General features: G+C 34.0%; 2 protein-coding genes across 2 annotated transcripts; one reads left to right on the top strand and one right to left on the bottom strand.

The window, feature by feature from the left end:
• Nucleotides 1-1,468: 1,468 nt before the first annotated feature.
• On the bottom strand, nt 1,469-10,574 carry LOC130628867 (F-box only protein 30-like). The gene is made up of 4 exons (XM_057441898.1): nt 5,339-10,574; nt 5,088-5,214; nt 3,527-4,461; nt 1,469-2,859 (listed from the first exon to the last, which is right to left on the bottom strand). The coding sequence occupies exons 1-4, from the start codon at nt 5,633-5,635 to the stop codon at nt 2,632-2,634; spliced, it is 1,587 nt and encodes a 528-aa protein (XP_057297881.1). The 5' UTR covers nt 5,636-10,574; the 3' UTR covers nt 1,469-2,631.
• Nucleotides 10,575-10,726: 152 nt separating this feature from the next.
• LOC130629254 (transcriptional activator protein Pur-alpha-like) lies at nt 10,727-19,492 on the top strand. Its single transcript, XM_057442392.1, has 7 exons — nt 10,727-10,935; nt 16,529-16,638; nt 17,600-17,702; nt 17,812-17,857; nt 18,288-18,588; nt 18,837-18,906; nt 19,364-19,492. The coding sequence occupies exons 1-7, from the start codon at nt 10,848-10,850 to the stop codon at nt 19,393-19,395; spliced, it is 750 nt and encodes a 249-aa protein (XP_057298375.1). The 5' UTR covers nt 10,727-10,847; the 3' UTR covers nt 19,396-19,492.
• Nucleotides 19,493-19,864: the final 372 nt, after the last annotated feature.

Below are 19,864 nucleotides of genomic sequence, written 5' to 3'. Positions count from 1 at the left end.
TGCCTAAATGCGCAGGCGCACGCGTTAAGAAAAAAACTTTCGCCATAGCAAAAATGCAGCCACTCCAATAATATCACCGTAGTTTAAAAACAACAGTGACAAACCAACCTCGTACCCAAGCCAATGCTCTTTAGGTTGTCAATAGGAGCTAGTGGAAAGACCAAGAAATAATGCTTGCTAGAGGGAAAGGCATAAGTTAGAAATATTTACATCCTTGAGTCAACGATTAAATTGATTAAAAGCTAAAACTCTTCTGACGCTTGAAGTTGGCCCTCGTTTTAGCGAACACTGAGGGGACCGAGCAATTTAGCTCGCTATAATAAGGGATTAAAAGCGAACTTTTCAAAATTGGGTTTAAATCTGATAAATTCACGATTTTTTAGTACTGTTTAGTTTAGTTATTATAGAGTTGCATAATACATTCCTTCTCAAAAAGACTGCATCCATGAAGTAATCCCATAGCTACGTATATTTCAGATTGGGACGTTTTGTTTGGAGCTTCTATTTCCACTATACGGTCTCTTCAGCATCGTTAGTGTTGTCATCTACGTTTAGGGTTTCGATACTGTATTTCAAGGAACGTCATACTTTTCGGCAACTTTAGATGGTTTAATACCAGATTCAATTTCTTTGATAGCCTCATATTTTTCACCGAGGCTCACCCTCTTTCTCTTAGCAGCCGACATTTTTTAAACAAAAAATATGTAAACAAACAATACACCTTTACAATAATTCAATTGTACATGCGTTCCTACGGCTCTCCATCGTTTTACAATATTGGAAAAAGGAGGTAAAAATCGTGTTTTTATGAGAGTTTGTTAGAGACGAAAGCGTGTTTTCTCCAATTTTTTAACTTCCATCGAATCAATTTCTTTCAAATTTTCAGGAAACGTTAATAATAATAAGATACAACTTATGTGTACTTTTCATTAAAAACAAAACGTGGCAAGAAAAGTTATCACGAAAAAACGTGTTTTCTCCTTAACCTCTTATAAAAGTGTGATGTTTACATCCTCTGATCGCAAATAAGCTGCGATGGAGTGTTAGATTTTCCGAATTATCGTAAAGGTGTATTGAATAAAATTCAAAGATTGAATTTCGAATGCCGCTGATTCGATTTTGGTGATTCGAAGAATTCAAATTTTAAAATGTGGTACAGGGTAAATCAGGCGTTGTGTTAAAATATTTTTTGTTCGATATAATGAGGAATTCGTTAAAAGCGAGTTCGTTAAATAGGGTATTATATGAGAGCTTTGTTAGCGAAAATTAAGGGACTGAGACACTTTGTTCGATATATAATTAGGAATTCGCTAAAAACTATGTATGCCAAAACGAGGGTCAACTGTAATTCGATCTTGATTGTGTTTTTCTATTTTTATGTCAAATTTTGCATGTTATTGTATCTGGGTTAACAAAAAATTCCTGTTAAAAAAAAAGAAAAAGAAAAAAAAAAATGAAAGTTAAAACGTTAAATAATTTCAGTCTTTTTTTCCGAGTAGTGCTCATATTATGTGTATTCAAAAAGCATCTGCTTATTACAACTTGAATATTATAAAAAATATTCTAATTACATTGTATAAATACTTTAATTACATTGATAAAAAAATACGTCACTTTTCCTTCGTCAGCAGGAATTTATGTCACTTTAGAAAGTTATAATTCGGGTTTTTTAAAAAAATAAAAGATAGATGAAAAAACATCAAATTGTTTCTGCAATCATCAGTTCATCACTACGTGCAGTTTGTTGCAACGAATCAGTTTGCTAGATGGCGAAATTTGGCTTCTGTTTAAAATAGAACTGATTTCGACTGCTGACACCGCAATATGCACCACCAACCATTGATTAACATTTTTGCTTATCCAATCAGAAAGCGCGATGTGTTCCACCAGCCAATTAGAAAGCGCAGCATGCGTCCTTTCGCACAAAACATTGTGAATATTAAGGCGAGGCGTACCAGGCTACATGTAATCTTATCAATTCTTATTGGAGTTTGATAAGTATAATTTTAATAAAAGCTTTTAGGTAAAACGAAAAATATGTGTATAAATTTTGGCGAGTATTTAATGTGGCGAATGACCAAAATGGAATATTTGTCGGGGATTGAAATTAGCAAATGATAAATTTTATAAAATATGGCGAGGATTTAATTTCGCGAATACAAAAAATTGCTTATTTTTGCGGGGATTTATTTTGGCGAAAGACACAAAGAAATGAATTTTGATGTCTTGAAATGTTTTATAAAAAATAAGAATAAACGTATATATAATGGCTAGATTTGTTATAGATTTAAAAATTCTTTTTCATTATAAATATAAAACGAAAATTCGTTTTTTAAGAAAAAACCTTTCTTTTCTTAATTAAAAAAAAAGTATTATTTTTTAAATTTGGCGGAGATATAATTTGGCGAACAGTAAATCATGTTAAATTTAGCGAGTATTTAATTTGGTGAATTTTGCCGAAATTTAATCCTCGCCAAAATTTATCCCATTAAAGTATCTTGTTTATGTCAATACATACTTAATAGAAAGATTTGTATAGGTTACTAACATTAGATACCTGCAAATAAGAACGTAAAACGCATGTGACGAAACATTAAGAAAAAATAAAAAATATAGATAAAAAATATAAACCTAATCTGACCAATCATCTGTGGAGGAGAGTGAAATATGTGTTCTCGGTGGCGTGTAATTTTTTGGTTTTACCTTCGTTAACTTAACTCCATCCATAGGTAGTTTTACCGCTTTAGAAAGCTTTTTTCTGGTAAAGAATGGACAGGTTGCTAGGTGATGACCAATGGGTGGCGAATCTGTGTAAACCCAATCTCTCATAGGTGAACTAGCTGTAGTGAAGAATCTTACCTAAAAAATAACAGCCCAAATGACAATAAAAATATAAGAAAACATTCACGTAGCATAGAGAGATAATTTTTAGAAAGCGATTATAAACCACTTTAAAAATAGTGTATATGGTGTATCTCATATGCGTGAACTGCACATGCGCCATAACTTTGCTGACATGCGCAGTAACGTTTGAAACAGGTGCAATTCATACACAGTGCAATAGTTTCGGGTAAAACGTGCTTTTACACCGACGTGAAAGCAACACCGAATTGAATTTCATTTCGTGTGAAATCATGCAAACATATATACAGACTATACAATAAAATTCTCATTGTAAAGGCTGCCTTAGTATGGAATTTTTTTCTAAATAAAGTAAAATTTCGCGAATGGCTTTACACACCAAAAATATATAAACGTTCAACTTGATTTCATTAAAAACCTAAAAAACTTCCAACATCAGGTTGTTTTTCTCAAAATTTTCGAGAAATCTATCATCCTCGAAATTTAAATCACTAAGAACGTAAATGTTAAAGTAATGACGTAAAAAATATATATATAATGAGCTATCAACTGGCTTCTCATTATTTGTTTCTCATTCCTCTAATTGGTTGATTTCGCAACATTTTTTTTTTCAGTTTTAAATTTTACAAATTGACAGAAGTTCGATATAATTTAATGTACCAACCTTTTTCTCTTCTTTCCAGGATGAAGAATTACTCTCTTCATATGTTTTCTTGTTCCAAATAACCATCACAATGCCTCTGTTATCCAACATATTATAACACGCATTTCTTAGTACGTGACAGGTTTTTGCAACGCAGTTTAAAGTCAGGTTATCGAGGTAAGATAATAAATAGGTAATAATTTCAGGTGGTAAATCGAAAAGTGTCGTCTTGTTTTCTTGATCCCTACCGTCGTCGCTTTTGTTTGACGTGATGTCAGAATACGAAGTAAAGCAGGAAAACATGTTCAGAAAACGAACTTTTCTATCTTTCGGTTTAAAACGAATTTGTGAGTATGGGCAGCCATAATTCGCAAGTGGGCACCTCTCCATCATCCAGCCGTTTAATGAAGACTGGATATCACAGTGCATATTTTTACAGTGCCATGTAAACTGATCACGACGAAAAACGTTGGAACACGAAAAACTATACATCGGGTACTGGTTTTGAAATTTAGGCATCGTCTCTATGGTGACGTTTAAGCCTAAAGTTTCCCCGTCGAACTTTACATTGGAATACGCCTTCATACGCAACTTTTTCTCATCCTCGCTAATCACTTCGACGTTCTCTGTCGGTAAATAATCATTGACAACAACGGAGGAGGACATCGGAAATTTTGATATTCCTGTCATATCTCGGTAATTCAGTGGCACATCGTAATAACCGCTTCGAATGTCTGTGTTCATAACTACAGTTGATATATTCGACAGACCAGACGAAGCCACTCCATCGTAGGTCACAAAGTCGTCATCATCGCTGTCTGCATCATCCTCATCAATGTTGTTATTATCAATGGAGGAGGTCACAGCTAAGCCGCCTAACATTACTTCTAGCTTCTTGATACGTTTCGGACTCACTTTGTTTAGTTGTTTCTGATTTTGAAGAAAATGAAGTTTACCTATAAACACGAAAGAAGACATTAACCTTGGAACTATGTTGCTTGTGGGATATATAATTTACGTTTTTGAAACAAGTTTTCCTGTCCTCACTTTCATTGGAAAACATTAAAAATACAAAAAGAAAACGTTGCAGTCGCAAACATTTCTCTGCGTTTTCTTCATGAGTAATCGCACAAAATTGTTGCGTGAAAAAATTTCTTATGTCACTCAATCACAAGTATTTCTTCTAGCAAAATTTTAATCACAAGTTTTTCTTCTAGCAAAGGTATAAAATAAAATTATATTATAGAGCTTAAAAAGTTAATTCACAAGTCCTTTTTAATTTTTTTAAAAACTCTTTTCGTTCTCAACATATTCACATTTCAGATTTAATTATGCTGCATAAATTATGTTGTCACAGTAAAGCAATAGCAAATTTCGACATTTTCTGGCATCAGTAATTTTATACCTGTTTAGGGATGTGCATTTTTACCAATGCATAGATATTATAAAGGGGAATTGATTACCCAATGATCCAATAACTCAGGATCTGTAACTTCGTTTGCAATAACATTTTCTGGATAAATTTGTAAAGGCCCCGTGTATGGTATATAAAACAGATAAAAGTTGAAGAAAAAAAATTTACCCCTCTTCATTCTGAGCGACATTTCTTTGTTCAAATGCTTTTGATCGGAACATGCAAATTCAATATCTAAGTCACCATCTTTTGGAACTGGATTTCCCTGCCAAAATGGCAGCCATTGTTCCCGTATCTTTAAACAAAAAAAATAAAAACAGATAGAAAAGGTATGAAAACACTGACATATATATATGCCAACATTTAATTGAGAAACATAACGCACAGAAAATATAGAATAAGTTGCCATAGTAACTTACCTGTGAATACAAAGGATACCGATTCCAGTTCATTCCACAGTGAACAACACTTGCAGGGCAACATTCCAAATGTGACATCAAAGACACACTATCTATTTGAAAGGGACATCCAAAACAGGAATTGATGCATGGTCTAACATGCCTTCTACAAACTAACTTGTGCTCTTCATCCTTGCAGGCATGATATTTTAACCCACATTGATTTTCACATAAAATTGTTGGACAGTTTGGATGTTTGAAACAATTTAATTCATAACAGTTTAAGCAATGCAAATGGATTCCTGGTTCATCTTGCATATTTCCTATTCTGGACCCACATGGACAAAAAAATAATGTAAGACAAGTATTACTAAAAATCTTTTAAGCACGTAAAAATAATCGTGTAAATACCTTTTTAAGGATGAAATTTTGGAAGAAACACATTGACAGGGTGTCCACTTAAATGTTGGCCTCGATTTTCCTGACTCCTGACATTTTTAGCTGAAAAATTCTGTCATTTTCGACTTAGTGAAAAGTATAATCCCTGACCTTTTCATGACAAAAAGCCAAAAATTTCCCTTAAATGTCCCTGATAATTGTTTGCCTATATTTTTAAAAGTCTTGGCAATTATTTTCATGAATTTTCCTCCTATCCGCAAGATTAAGTTCTACAGAATTTCACAGCAAAAGACAAAAATATAAGTTAATTAAATAATAACAATTAAATAATAACAATTTAACAATTAAATTGACTCAAAAACACTTAAAACAACATGGGAAAAGTTATAATATATAATGTTTTTATTTCTATTTCTTTGGATGGCATATAAAAAACCTTCCAATTGACAAAAGTAATCCTGCAAAAATTCTTTCTGCAAAAATTATAGCAAAAAATTAACTATCATAATTACTCTTCTGCAGTACTTTTTATTTGCACAAGTTTAAAGACTAAATGCTGCAAAATGTTGTATATGTTCTTCTTCTAAGTGTGTGATTTGATTGTAAATAAGGCTTGAATATTCTGCTATAGTAAGAGATTATCAGTGAGCATTTTTCCCAGATAGTGAAGGAGGCACAGGCCAATTTCCTGTATTCCAGAGATGCATGGTTATATTAGTTGAACAAAAATGATTATTTATTTCCTTATTAACATTATATATATATTATATTTTGGATATTTTATATAAATCCATCTTAAGTCTAATCATCATTTACGATGCAGATATATTTCCAGATGAACATCTCTGATATACAGCCACATTTTGGCAAGTTTTCAAGATTTTTCAAAAAAAAAGACAACTTTTCAAGCTCTTAAAACTTTTATTGAGAGAAGTAAACTGTGATTACTTTTCAAAATTTTTAGCTGATGACAGATGGGGAAACGCAAGTACCCATAAGTGAAATGCTGATAAAAAAATAATGTCGCAAAGCCCCTAAGGAAACAGCTGACAACCTGACTGACAAAGCCTGCTAGAGCTTTGTCAGTCATGGTGACTTTCCATCATGTGGCTACATATTGCATAATTAGTCCACTATGTGTTGCCTAAGGTTGAAAGAAATTGAATTACAGTTCCTTGTTTGCCGTCCTTATGTGTTTGAGTATCTGCATTAAAAGAGTTCATTTATTTTGATTGCGTTAAAAAGGCAACCCGCGCTAGCTCATTGTTTGCATTTAAAATTTTTCAAGAAGAAGAAAGATGCTATTTTGTCATTGTACTCTCAATTTATTATTTGAGGAATTTATTACAGCTATTATTCGAATAAATGATATAAAAAAGTTGTTTTGGGTTGATTCGGTTTTCTACGGCCGCCATTTTGAATTTTTTTACACGCTTTAAGTCGGCAGATATCCCCTTGTGTGCAGTGCAGCGTTTCCGGGACCTTTTGTTATACATTACACTCATCTTTAAAGATAACACACTTGGGATGGGGTTGACAGCTTATGTATTTTTATATTCATGTACTTGGCGACATGGAACTCCCAGGAAACCTTGCTTTAATCAACAAACTCTGGGACAATTATCTAACTGCATAAATCTTGGGCGGCAACTTAATAAAAAACAAATTTTTTTGTATTTAAATATGTCTAGGACAAGATTCTTTAATTGCGGAGCAAAGCATAGTGAGGGCCAGCGAATGGAGCGTAGTGGAGCCCATTTCCTCATTATATAAGCCAAATATAAGGCTGTGTAGAATTTCCGCGTCTCGCCCCTTACATAAAAAATATCAAGCACTCTCCCCCACTATGTTTCCCAGTAACTTTGGCTGGTTATTTTTCCCGGAAGTTTCAAATTGAGTAAGAGAACATACTATTTTAGCTATTTTTTGAGTGAGAAACTTCTACACTGTACGAATGTCCCATCAAATAGCTTGTTCTAGCTATACTCATCCACAAAATTTCTTGTCTCGAACAATTTCATACTAAAAACCAAAAAGTTTAGCAAAGTCAGCAAAAGAACATAGCTAGCTGCATATTTTGCAGATAGTACGTTCTTTCTCCTGTTAGCGATAAATATTTTATATATAAAGGTTGATGTGGAAATCTACTTTTTTAACCCTGCCCATGAGTGCACACCAGTGCAGCTGAAGTTATAGAAACAGAAATTATTTCACTATATATTATATCAGGAAACTTTTTCAATGTCTACATTCGTTTTGAAAGCCGCATTTATATAAATTCTAACAGGCGGTTCTCGTGGAATTATCAACACCTACTGAAGATCTTTAAATATATGTATATATATATCTCATTCATTTTTTGGGTTCAATCAGAATAAATTTCAGAAAATTGAAAAAAATTTCCTGATCTGGAAATCTCATAATTTCTAAACCAGAAAATAATTCCTGATAAAGAAATTTTTTCTATTTTTTTTTTAACTTGACCCGAACTGCACACTGATGGCGGACACCATTCTTGTCCCTTTTAACACACTTTTTAGCATTTTCAGATACATCAGGTTCTAAACAAAACGTCACTGGCCCATGCAATATTGCATCCAGAACACACTGCAGTACTGTTAATGCAGAAAACTCCAGGATATGTTTCATCAAATTAAACCTTTTTCGCTTTGGCAAAGATGAAACCCTTTGATCGATTACCATATGAAGCACATGGGAACTTTGTGTCTTTGTGTTTTATACGATTCAACCGAAAGGAGTATTTTTTTTTTTTTTATTTATTTATTTACCTAAGAAATGACAATTTACATTACTAAAAGAATAAATTAGCAATTAGAAAGGAGACTTTCCCGATAGCCAAGGCTAAACAAAGGAGAAAGCCACCAAGAAAAATGTGAAATATTTTCATACGTCAGTAAATACTGTAAGTTTACAAAGATTAAAATGAAAAAGCATTATTGATTATAATTAGTATAAATGAAAATTCAGTACCATATAGTCAAATAGAAAAAAGTAAAATAATGAAGAGGAAAGCTAGTTGATGTATTGACTCATGTAGAAACTTGTAGCTAGGGATTTGATTGTGCTTAATTTACAGTTTGTGAGGTTAGTATCAGGATAATTTCTTTGCAGATTGTTCCACTGTAATGTGGAGATTCTAGAGAATGAAAAAGATCCAAACGTCGATGTGCTAACTGTTGGTTCAATAAGCAAACCAATTGTGTTACATCTAGTTTCATGAGAGTGTGAGATTCGATCAAATTTGAGTGAGGTAAGTGTGTCAGATGGGAGGTTAAAGTTTAGGAATTTGTGGATAAATTGAATGTTAAGGACTTTAACTAGGTCGAAGAATTTAAGAATTCTAAGTTCTGCAAATATAGGCAAAGATGGGGATCTTGGTTCACTGAAGGTGATCAGCCTAAGGGCAGCCTTTTGGAGGGTAAGTATTCTGTGGGCTACTGTGGTGTCTCGAGTGCCCCATACTTGGCAAGCATAGCTTAAGTGAGAACTAAACATAGCATGGTAAATGTTTAGCAGGGATTTTAGGGGAACATAGTGACGAATTTTAGATAACATCCCATTGGCTCTTTGAAGTTTAGTAGCCACAGATGAGACATGATACTTCCAGGAAAGATGTTCATCAACAATTTCAATTGCTAGGATAAATGCGCTTACCGCATAGAATCAAAAAAGGTAAAAATTTAAGCCTATGAGATTGGGATCTAAATACAAGAAACTCTGTTTTGCTGGAGTTCAGTGATATTTTGTTGGCGTTAAGCCAACACACAAGGCGTTTAAGATCAGCATTCATCCCTCTACAAAGGGATTCTAGTGATTTTGAGAATTTCAGCAGATGAGTGTCGTCAGCAAAATGATAGGTCTCTGACGATTTGATACAATTATGCAGATCATTAATATACAACAAGAACAGCAGCGGACCAAGAACAGAGCCTTGAGGCACACCATGTAGAATGGCTTTAAGTTGAGATTTGAATTCACCGATTGAGACATACTGGAGACGACCAGTTAAATATGACCTGAACCAATCATTTGCTTTTCCCCGCATACCATAGTGATTTAGCTTGGATAGAAGGATTTTGTGGTCAACAGTATCAAAAGCTTTTTGTAAGTCGACAAACACTCCACAGGCAAGCTCACCTTTGTCAAGGCAATGTCAATGCGTTCAACTATAGTAAGCACAGCCTGTGATGTTGAATGCTGTTTTCTGAATCCAAACTGTTTGGAATATAGGATATATATCATGGTTGTTGAGAAAGCCTATGATTCTGTTGTACATAACCTTTTCATAGATTTATTTTAGATAGATACCAGATTCAAACGAAAGATTGATTAAAATTGATATAGGCTTGGAAATATCATTTTCCAACAATCTTAGAATTTTGATTGGAATACTGTTTGGTCCAGAAGATTTTCCTGGATAGATGTTGCCATTAATCCCGATGATTTCTTCTTGGGTAACAGGTGATAAGAAAATTGAGTCTGGGTTTGGGTTTTTGAGGTAGTCAGAGTACCTCTTGGATGTAAAACTTTTCGCTTGTGAACTTAGGGGACCCTCCACTCCGCTCTGAAACACTTTTTATATTGTTTTCCTCAGCTCCTTAGCAGGTGATATAGCTATGGAGAGCCTTAGAATGTCTTGGAGCAATGGCAATGGAACGAAATCACAAAGCAATTAAAGTGGGGATTGTAAAGAATTGTAAAATCCCTCCCTTTGCACCACTTCGTACCAACCTCTCCTTAGTTATATAAAGTTTAAAATTAGCTATAGCAATAGGGAAAATAAGATAAGAAAAGAGCTTAGCTGTGGTGTTGGAGATGCGGTAAATCAGGGTTGGACAACTCAATACGGGTGCATAACATACCTATGCCTTTTTGTCTCTCCGACATGAAGGACACGGTTACATGATCAACTTTCAGTTTTTGGGTCATCAAGACCATATTACAACCATGCTTTCCTGGGCACCAGTCCCCCCGTGGTTTTGAAAAGTTCACCACACGAGATTGAAGCTGGAGAAGATTCGGAGAAAGATTGGGAGATTGCGTGGCGCAAGAGAAGAGGAAAGTTGCAGGTTTTTGGGAAGAGAAGGAAGTGAAAGGAAGCCTGGAGAAAATGGCATCTAGTGATAATGAACATCCAAGGGAGGAATCCAGAGAGAGAGACGAGGAGAGAACCCCAGAAAGAGATGGAGGCAGACAAGGTAAAGACGATTTATTTTTGTAAAGCCACCTATAGCTAGCTTTTTGCATTTGATAATTCCTATCCCTCACAAATTTCATGTAGACAGGCCAATGGTTTACTCTGTCTACCTAGAAAGTTGTCTTTTTTGGCCCCATTTCAACGGAATCAAATGAGTTTGTGGGTTTGGATAGGGTGGGTTCACCCATACTGCCAGTGTTAACTTTAACGACCAAAACCCACAAACTGCTTTTATAAACCACTGCCTACTAATCCTCCAAGTTAGGTATGTTTGTGCCCTATTACGGCCCATTATTATAAGTACAGCAATCAATATAGAAAGTGTTGCAGAGAGGTTGCCAAAGCAAAGGCATTACGACCAGGAAAGGGCACAGCAAGGAAAGGTCACAGCAAGGGGGTGCCTATAAGCCGCAAACGCCTGCATATTTATGGGCGAGTTCAGGTGACTTTTCGAATATAGAGTCTAATGTGGTGAATCTTTTTTTTTCGGGCATCGTTCGGGACTGCTGGTTTTGTGGCAGATACCTGAATTTTTTTCAAAACGCCGAACTCGCCTCATATAGGAGAATGACCTGAATAAGGTACTGGGCAACCCAGTTCAAAAAAAGTGGCACGAAAATTCAATGATTTTGATGTATAGTGGGGCCGAAAATCCTATAACCCTCCACGAAAATCCTAGCGTATGATCCGCCAACTCCGTGAATCCGATAACTCCGTGAAACTGCTTTCGAAGCCTACAACAATTTAACACAGCTCTGTGTACCATTTTTAATGAATGTATTCGATTCAGGGGGTTTGATACTACCACCTAATCATTTTAGGGGTGTCAGAACTCGCGCATGACAAAAATTTGGCCGTAAGTTCAGCCGGCTACACCTTTTTGTGATTTTCAAGTCAAGCGCGACGGTGGTCATTTTAGATATATATTGTTATCTCAGTTAATTGATTATAATTATGGTCATGTTATATATACCTTTACTGAGGGTCCAATGATTCGAGAATGTTTTCAAATGAATATTTCAATTTTTAAAATATTTTTTCTAGTCATCAGAAAGCAAACGTGTTTTTCAAATTTCACGGAGTTGAAGGATCCATCACGGCATTATCGGATGATAGTACATGTCGGATCTGACTTATTTGTCCACAATTAAATGTATTTTTTTTCTTGTCATACCCCCCGAACGGTCAGCGACAGATAGCGCTACGATAATAAAAGTTTCAAATAACCGATATGTTAACGATATGGATATAAGGACGTTAAATGTGTTTTTTTCACGGAGTTGGCGGATTATACGCTATACACCCTCAACCCTACACATAGTTGCCTGATTAATAAGGAAATGGGCTTCCCTACCCTCCGTAAAAATAGACCTTGAGTAAACAGAATGTAACAGTGTTGTTGAAACTGCCCATTCCCCGTCACTTTACCCTAATTCGGCCACACTACATTATGCTTAATGAACATCCTAAATTGGTCACCAATAACATTGCATGGGTGCCGACTCACTGCAAAAACCATGAAGAATGTCAGACAACTTCCTGTGTTCTAAATAAAACTCAAAATTTCAACCGGAGAAACATGAATCAGATTTTATTTTTAAACATTTATTAATCTGTGTAATTTATTATTTAACGTTGAGCAAGTTAGCATATTTTTTAAATAAGAATGGTTAGGTAGGTGGCCTTTTTTATTTTAAAAAATAAGAAAAAGTGACAATGGAAATGCAAGACAGCAACTTCAATTTTCTAATTATTATTATTATTATTATTATTATTATTATTATTATTATTATTATTATATTATTATAAACAATTTTTATACAGGATATAGTTTTTTAATATATATAATATTGCTATTAACAAATGTCCTGTCTTAAATCAAAATATAGTAAGGTAAAAATATATATTATATAAGCAATAAAAATAAAACTAGTTAAAAAGTCTTAAAATTAGATAAAACTGCCAGATTGTGTGTGAGATGATAGAATAAACAGCAAATAAATAAACAAATATTGCTTCAGTGAAAAATTTCACAGCAAAGAATCACTTTTGGTCCCAGTTTCTTTTCACCAAGACAAAGGTGTTAGATTGGAGTAAGCTAAATCTTTACTTAGCGTGCAGGGCTGGTGTAGTAACTGATAAGTTTGAAAAACAGGTGTTTTGTTTTCAAGGGGTAACAAATAGTGTATGAATTAAATGTAAAACTTGAACAGTACCGCCCAAATGTAACTTTACATGTACGCGATAGTTATCACATTCTCATGAGATTTTGGTAGTGTCAGAACTTTTGTTGTTATTGTTAACCTATTGTTAAATACATGAGCTATTTTTGCATGTTAAAACAATAGAGTTCATGTGTTGTTCGAGAAATTTAATTAGCTCATGTGAACTGCATGTGTCCTATTGCTGTATTTAATTGCTATAGCCGTCAAGAGAACAACAAAAGAAAATAAACTTTGACCAACTCACGAACGGCAATGTTAAAGAATTCGTTTATAAATTTTGAAAACGCGATAGAAGTGTTTTTTTTTAGATTGTGTTTTAAGAATTTAAAAACAAAGAACGGCGATAGTTAACTACTTTTTTAGTAAGAGGATAGCAAGTGATGATCCAATTAACAGATTATTTGGCCAGAGTGATAGTGAAGACGAAGATTTTTTGGGATTTTCTGATGGTGGGGAAGAATGTGTTGATGAAAGCTAACCTATGACTTAGTCATGCATCTTTTGCACAATCATCTTGGTAAAGGGTATATTCTGTATATGGATAATTTTTATACATCTCCATACTTATTTTATAACCTTCGTATGCAACACCAAACAGCAGCATGTGGTACCAATCGACCTCGTAAAGGTTTGCCTGTTCAAATAAAAACAGCAAAATTTAAAAAGAAAGGCGAGTCAATTGAAATGACATACAATAACAAGCTTGTTGCGTTCCGTATCCTAGACCATAAGCATGTGACATTACTATCCACTGCTTACAACTGCCAACGTAGTGATACTGGGAAAAAGCATTGGCAAACCAAGGAGAAAATCGAGCGTCCTGATATCATACATATGTACAATAAATATATGGGTGGTGTTGACAGCAACGATCAACTGCTACAGTATTCCGCATTTTCACGTCAAAGCCTCAAATGGTGGAAGAAAGTCTTTTTTCGCCTAATTAATTTAGCGATGGTGAATGCATTCATCTTATACCGTGAATGGAAAATGGCAAGTAATGATAATGTAATCAGGAAACAAATTTCCCAAACAGACTTTCGAGTAATTGTCATTCGTAAATTAGTGGAAGAATCTACTAATGCTCTTACTCCACCTTGTGCTCCGGTCAATTTTAATTCTAATTCTTTAGAAGTACACAGACTTTCTGGTAGACATTTCCCCCAGAAAAATATCTCAAAAAGGAAAGAAAACACGAGTTAGTCGATCATGTCGTGTATATGTTCCTGCCAGAAGGGAAATGGATTGGCAAAATAATACTCCTAAGAGAAAACGACCGGGAAGAGAATCATCTGATGAGTGTGACAAATGTTTTACTCCACTCCGTGTGGAGCCTTGTTTTATGCTTTATCATAATTATAAAGATTTCATTGGTAAATGAAATTCAAATAATGTCCGAATAGAGAACTGAGAAACCAATAACGTTTTAGTATATACATTATGTTTTATATATCTCAAAATTATGTTTTATATATTTGAGAAGAAGTTCCTCTTACATTCCTTTTATTTGCTAGTCTAAAGCACTAACTAAGCATAGGTTGTGGTCCAATAAGCACAATCTAATCATGGCTAATAGATGGATTGCCAACTTTCCTTTTATATACTTATAATTTATACTGAATTGTCTATTACCAGAGTCGAACTGGGACTTGTCCCCTGCTTGTCCCCTGAAAATTCACCTAATTTGCTTGTCGCAACTGACTTTCATGGAAGTGCTTGACTGCAATGGAAATCCAGACTTGTTTTCTTTGAGAAAGTCTTTAAAAGTATTGAACCCAGCGTACACACTTTCATTTGCTTACGCCTGTGCCTGTTCTAATTTTTCGGCCATCCAAGTTTTTTTAATTAATCAAGTTAATTTTGTATTTATATCTTGTCAAGAATTAATGCAGGAGCGGTAAATCAAAAAATAAACCCAGTAGTGTTATTATTTTAAGAAAATGTCAAATTATACAGCGAGTCCTGAGTTTATAGGCCCACTTTCAATTTATCGCACTAAGCGATAAGTACTAACAAGCTAAGGTTATGTACGTGGTGAACTAAAACAAAAAAATAAAAAAGACCTTTCCTTTCCTAATTATGTCAAACTCACTAAAAGAGGTCGATACTAAAAATGATACTTATCCCTAAGTTCCTTAGCAAAAGGTAGAACAAATTACCTAGTTTCGTAAATATTTCTGTTCTTTAAGTGCCTCAATTATGACCTGAAAGTTACGGTCAAACCCTTTCTATAAATAGCCTCGTTTTCAAAATGATAATTTTCTTTAAATCTCAATAAAATTCAACCAGAATATTATATTGCTTTAAAAACTTTAGTTTTGGTATTCTATCTGAGTATCCTGATTTGAAGAGCATAGAACTATTATGAAATTTTGGATGACGTCATAATTATTATAATTTATGAAATTCGGGAAAGGTGTATAGACTGGATTTATCAATGTATTTGTCTTTTAAATGTATTTACATAGAACACATTGGAACTCTAAGGTTTGTTCAGTTGAGTGGGTAACAGGCAGTTTCAGATGCTGTCCTCTTCAAGAAAAGCAACTACATCAAGGTTATATTTACCAAAAATGCAGACATTTAAATCTTAAAATTTGAGTATTTGCGTCTAAAGGGGGATTTTCAAGAAGCGAATTGAACGGGGAATTCGACTGCGAATTGTATCTGAGCATGCGCAGTTTTGTTTGTTTTGATTCTGCATCGAAATATTCGCTTCACTGAAAAGTAGAAACAGTTCCTACTTTTTAGCGGCTAAAGTTTTCACTGCTAGTTTTTGACCAATCAGAACACGGTTAACTAATGTAAACAGTGAATTTGGCGCCTTATTTATTTTGTCGTGAAAATTAAAAGGCGAATTCGCCATCGAATTCGCCGTTCAATTCTCTTCGTGAAAATTCCCCTTTATAGAAGTATAGATTAAATTATTTCACTTATTGGTATGATTTTATAGAATGATGTTTTTATGAAAATTTGATTTTGTAATACAAACTTATTTTTCTTTTCAGACCTTTTAAAATCACTTTAAATTAGATGGAGGGGGCATTTTGGCGATTATATGCAAGGAGTGATCAGGGTCAGTCAAAGTGTACAGGTGTGTACAGTTGAAAGGGCTGAAGTTGTAAAATAAACAAATTAATGCGTACCACCAAATTAAATTACTTTTAATTACTTTACATCTAGAATTATTTTTATTTCTAGACATTTACTAAAAAACGCCACTGATAACTCTTCAAAACGTTACAAAATTCCAGACATTTGGGCCGGGCCAGTTAAAATTGTGCTGACTTTTAAAAAATCTCTACAATGCTTGTTCTTTATACAAGAGTTTACTGTAGTAACAATTTTTTTCTAAAAATTTCTTTGCAGGACGTGATGACAATGATGAACTGGCAACTAGATCCTTACGAATTCAGTCAAAGCGTTACTATGTTGATGTGAAAGAAAATAAGCGTGGCCGCTTCGTAAAACTTGTTGAGGTAAGAAAATAGTGGGAAAATATGTACTGAAGTTAAAAAAATAATCATGGAAATTGTATTGTTTGTTTTATTTGTGATTGAATTTTTCCGAAAATGTGGATTCTTCTATATTTTAGGGTAGTAATAATGAATAGTCCAAGTCTAATTACAGACCGTATGATAAACCTGATATTTAACCTCAACCTCATCTTCAGACTTCATACCTTTTAATGCGACTTAAGCCTTTATGTGAATTCTATAGTAGAATAACCTTATGAGGTTAATGTTGAAACGTGTGAATAAAAACACCATTAAAAAAAGAATAACGTACATGGGAATTCGTTCGGTAAAATAGCCGAACTGTTGTCTTGATCGAATAAGTCCTCTTTAGATATTTTTTGCTCTAATGAAATGGAAAAAAGTTAGATAGAGTTACCCAATTGTATGAGCTTGAAAATGAAGTACACAATATTTCAAACACAAGCAATACATGATAGTTTAAGGATTATTTTTTTTAATGAGTTGAGTCTGAACAAAGTAAGTATACTATATATACGTGGCCTATATAAGTGCAACTTTTAGGACACCTGAAGGCTATGGGGTAATGCCCTTTGAGATCCCAGAAGACGTTAAGCTTCTTGTTGATTTTATTTGCAAATATAGATTTTATTTGCAAATACAGACTTTATTTAGGATTTTCTGTATTAGTGAGCTGGGTTAGTATGAATCAGGATGTGTCTGGGCAGGATGTTTGTTATCCTTTAGCTTTTTCAAATCAATTTTGTTAGTCTGAACAAATGTAAGGGAGAGCACTATAGGTTACTTTAAGCTAAAACAGTGATGTTTTTTTTATTTTATTTTTAGGATGGGCCTGGCTCATCCAAAAAATAACAAAAGGGTTGGGATAAATTTTGTTTCTGAAAATGTACAGAAAAAAGTTTTTGCCATTTTTTTGTGTTGTTTATATATTTTTTATTTTTAGGGTCTTTCAAATGGTGCCAAGAATAGGATGTCATTCCCAATGTCAGTTGTACCCGAAATCCGAGACAAGTTGTCAACTTTTGCGGACTTTTATGCAAATATGGGTATGCATGTGGTTGTTGTTAGTGGTGTTGTTTTTGTTGTTGCTAGGTTTTGTTTTGTTTCTTTATCGGAATTTCTGTACTTATTATGCACCTACATTTTTGTTATTAGAACCGAATGCAGAACGTGAAATACCAGAAGATGGCAGGTTGAAAAGGTAGGTTTTAGTCCTAATAAACTTTAATTTTATGTATAAATGATGCTTCTTCTACCAACTACTCATGTTATTTTTATCATTTTTTTATGTTGTAGGTTAAGTGTTCTGTCTTAATTGAGGAAAATTAGAATTATAAATTGTGCTATCTAAAGTACTTGTGTTCTTTTTGTTAGTACTCTTGAAGAAACTATTTTGCCTATAAATCCTGCCATAGTTATTCAATTGTTTTCTTTTGCAAAAATACATTTGTTGTTGTGTTTTTTTTTGAGGGGTCTAATGCAAGATGAATTTACTCATGTTATTTTTCTTTTGTTGGGTAAAATAAAGCAAAAAAGAAAGTTTGCGTGCCTATGCTTAGATAAAATATCTTCATTCTGTGTTGCATTTAGTTTAATGTATATACAGCTACCATTCGTGTGTTGTATTTTAGCGATGATTTGCGATCTGGTCAACGCAGAGTATATTTTGACTTAAAAGAAAACAAACGCGGTGTGTTTTTAAGAATAAGCTCCACTGCTACATTTGGTGCACCACGACAAACAATTGCTTTGCCTGCCCAAGGTATTGTTGATGTGCGCAACGTGTTAACCGAATTCAATGATGAATATGGTGGCCAAGAAGTCGATGAACCACCAGAGTTGCCAGAATTCCAAGAAATGAGAGTGGAACGAAAACGGTTTTATTTTGATTGTGGAAATAACGATCGTGGGTCTTTCTTACGAATATCTGAGGTACGGTTAATATTCTTTTGATATAATGAAAATGTAAGTCTGTAGGTTATGCTAGGATAACTATCTTGCTATGGGCATCTGAGACATAATTTTGCATTCGCTTGTAGCCGTAAGTTTGAAAATTTGAGGTGAGAGTGACCAAGCGTAGGAATCAACTGCGATGAATATTGGTCATTTTGGTGAGTGCATTTGTTGCGTCATTCTCTATTGAACACGTTGTGTAATATTTTCTTTACAATTCTTCGCAGGTGACAAGTAGATACAGAAGCTCAATCACTATTCCAAAGCAAGGTTTAAGCAAATTTAAAGATATACTAGGTATGTTTGTATAATTAGTATTTCTTGTAAATGTTATCTTTCCTGTCATTTATTTTATCTACATCTCCTAAAGTATATTGTGCTTAATACATTTGGAAAAATGAACATTTCTGAAACCAGAGTAACATTTAAACGAGGAAACCGGAAATGCTTGCTCATGTCAGCAAATTTAAGTTCCTAAATCTGAATGTTGTTGTAAACATTGACAAGTGTGAAGGGCGTGTGAGGCTTGTGGTTACGTTTTTCGAAAATATATGCCCAGGTTTGTTGCAAAGAACGTCTTTTCTTATCCAAGATCTGGTGTTCTGAAACTTAAGGCAAACACGGTTTGCTTTTTGAAAATTCGGTCTGGTGTTCGTGACATTAAACATTGATAACATTGTCAGACAGTATCATATGTAAGTACTAAAGTGATTTCTCTCTACAAAATCGTTAAATCATCGTTTTTATTTTTTAGATAATGTCATAGATAAAATGGAAAGCACCTGAAGAATCGGAAGTAAACAATACGCTGCATTATGGAATTGAAATATTCTTTATTGATTGATATGTAATAGGTTGTTGTTTAAAGTTGCGTTGAAGCTTTGCCACCTTGTCTTGGTTTCCCTCGGAAAAATTATTTTTTTCTACCACATGATCCTATTTCGTCTTAAATATGACGAGATGTCTTTCTTAAAGTTGATATTTTTACAGGTATCCTGTTTTGATCATTTTTTAAAAATTTTAAATACAGTACGAGGAATAGAGATGTGTAAAACACTTTCAGGTGAAAGAGAATAATTAGATGCAAACGTGTTTTGTGGTGCTTGCGTACTTACCCTAGTTTTTGTGTTAAAAATTCTAGTTCAATCACCCTCGTGTGTTTGACCATTTTTGTGGGAACTGCCTAACCACCATGACTGCTAGTTCAACATATTTTAGGATTGGAATGCATTTTGCCGCGGCTTGCATAATTCCA

This window comes from Hydractinia symbiolongicarpus, chromosome 15 (genome assembly GCF_029227915.1).
Source record: "Hydractinia symbiolongicarpus strain clone_291-10 chromosome 15, HSymV2.1, whole genome shotgun sequence".
NCBI lineage: Eukaryota > Metazoa > Cnidaria > Hydrozoa > Anthoathecata > Hydractiniidae > Hydractinia > Hydractinia symbiolongicarpus.
This window is presented reverse-complemented; position numbering and strand designations above follow the sequence as displayed.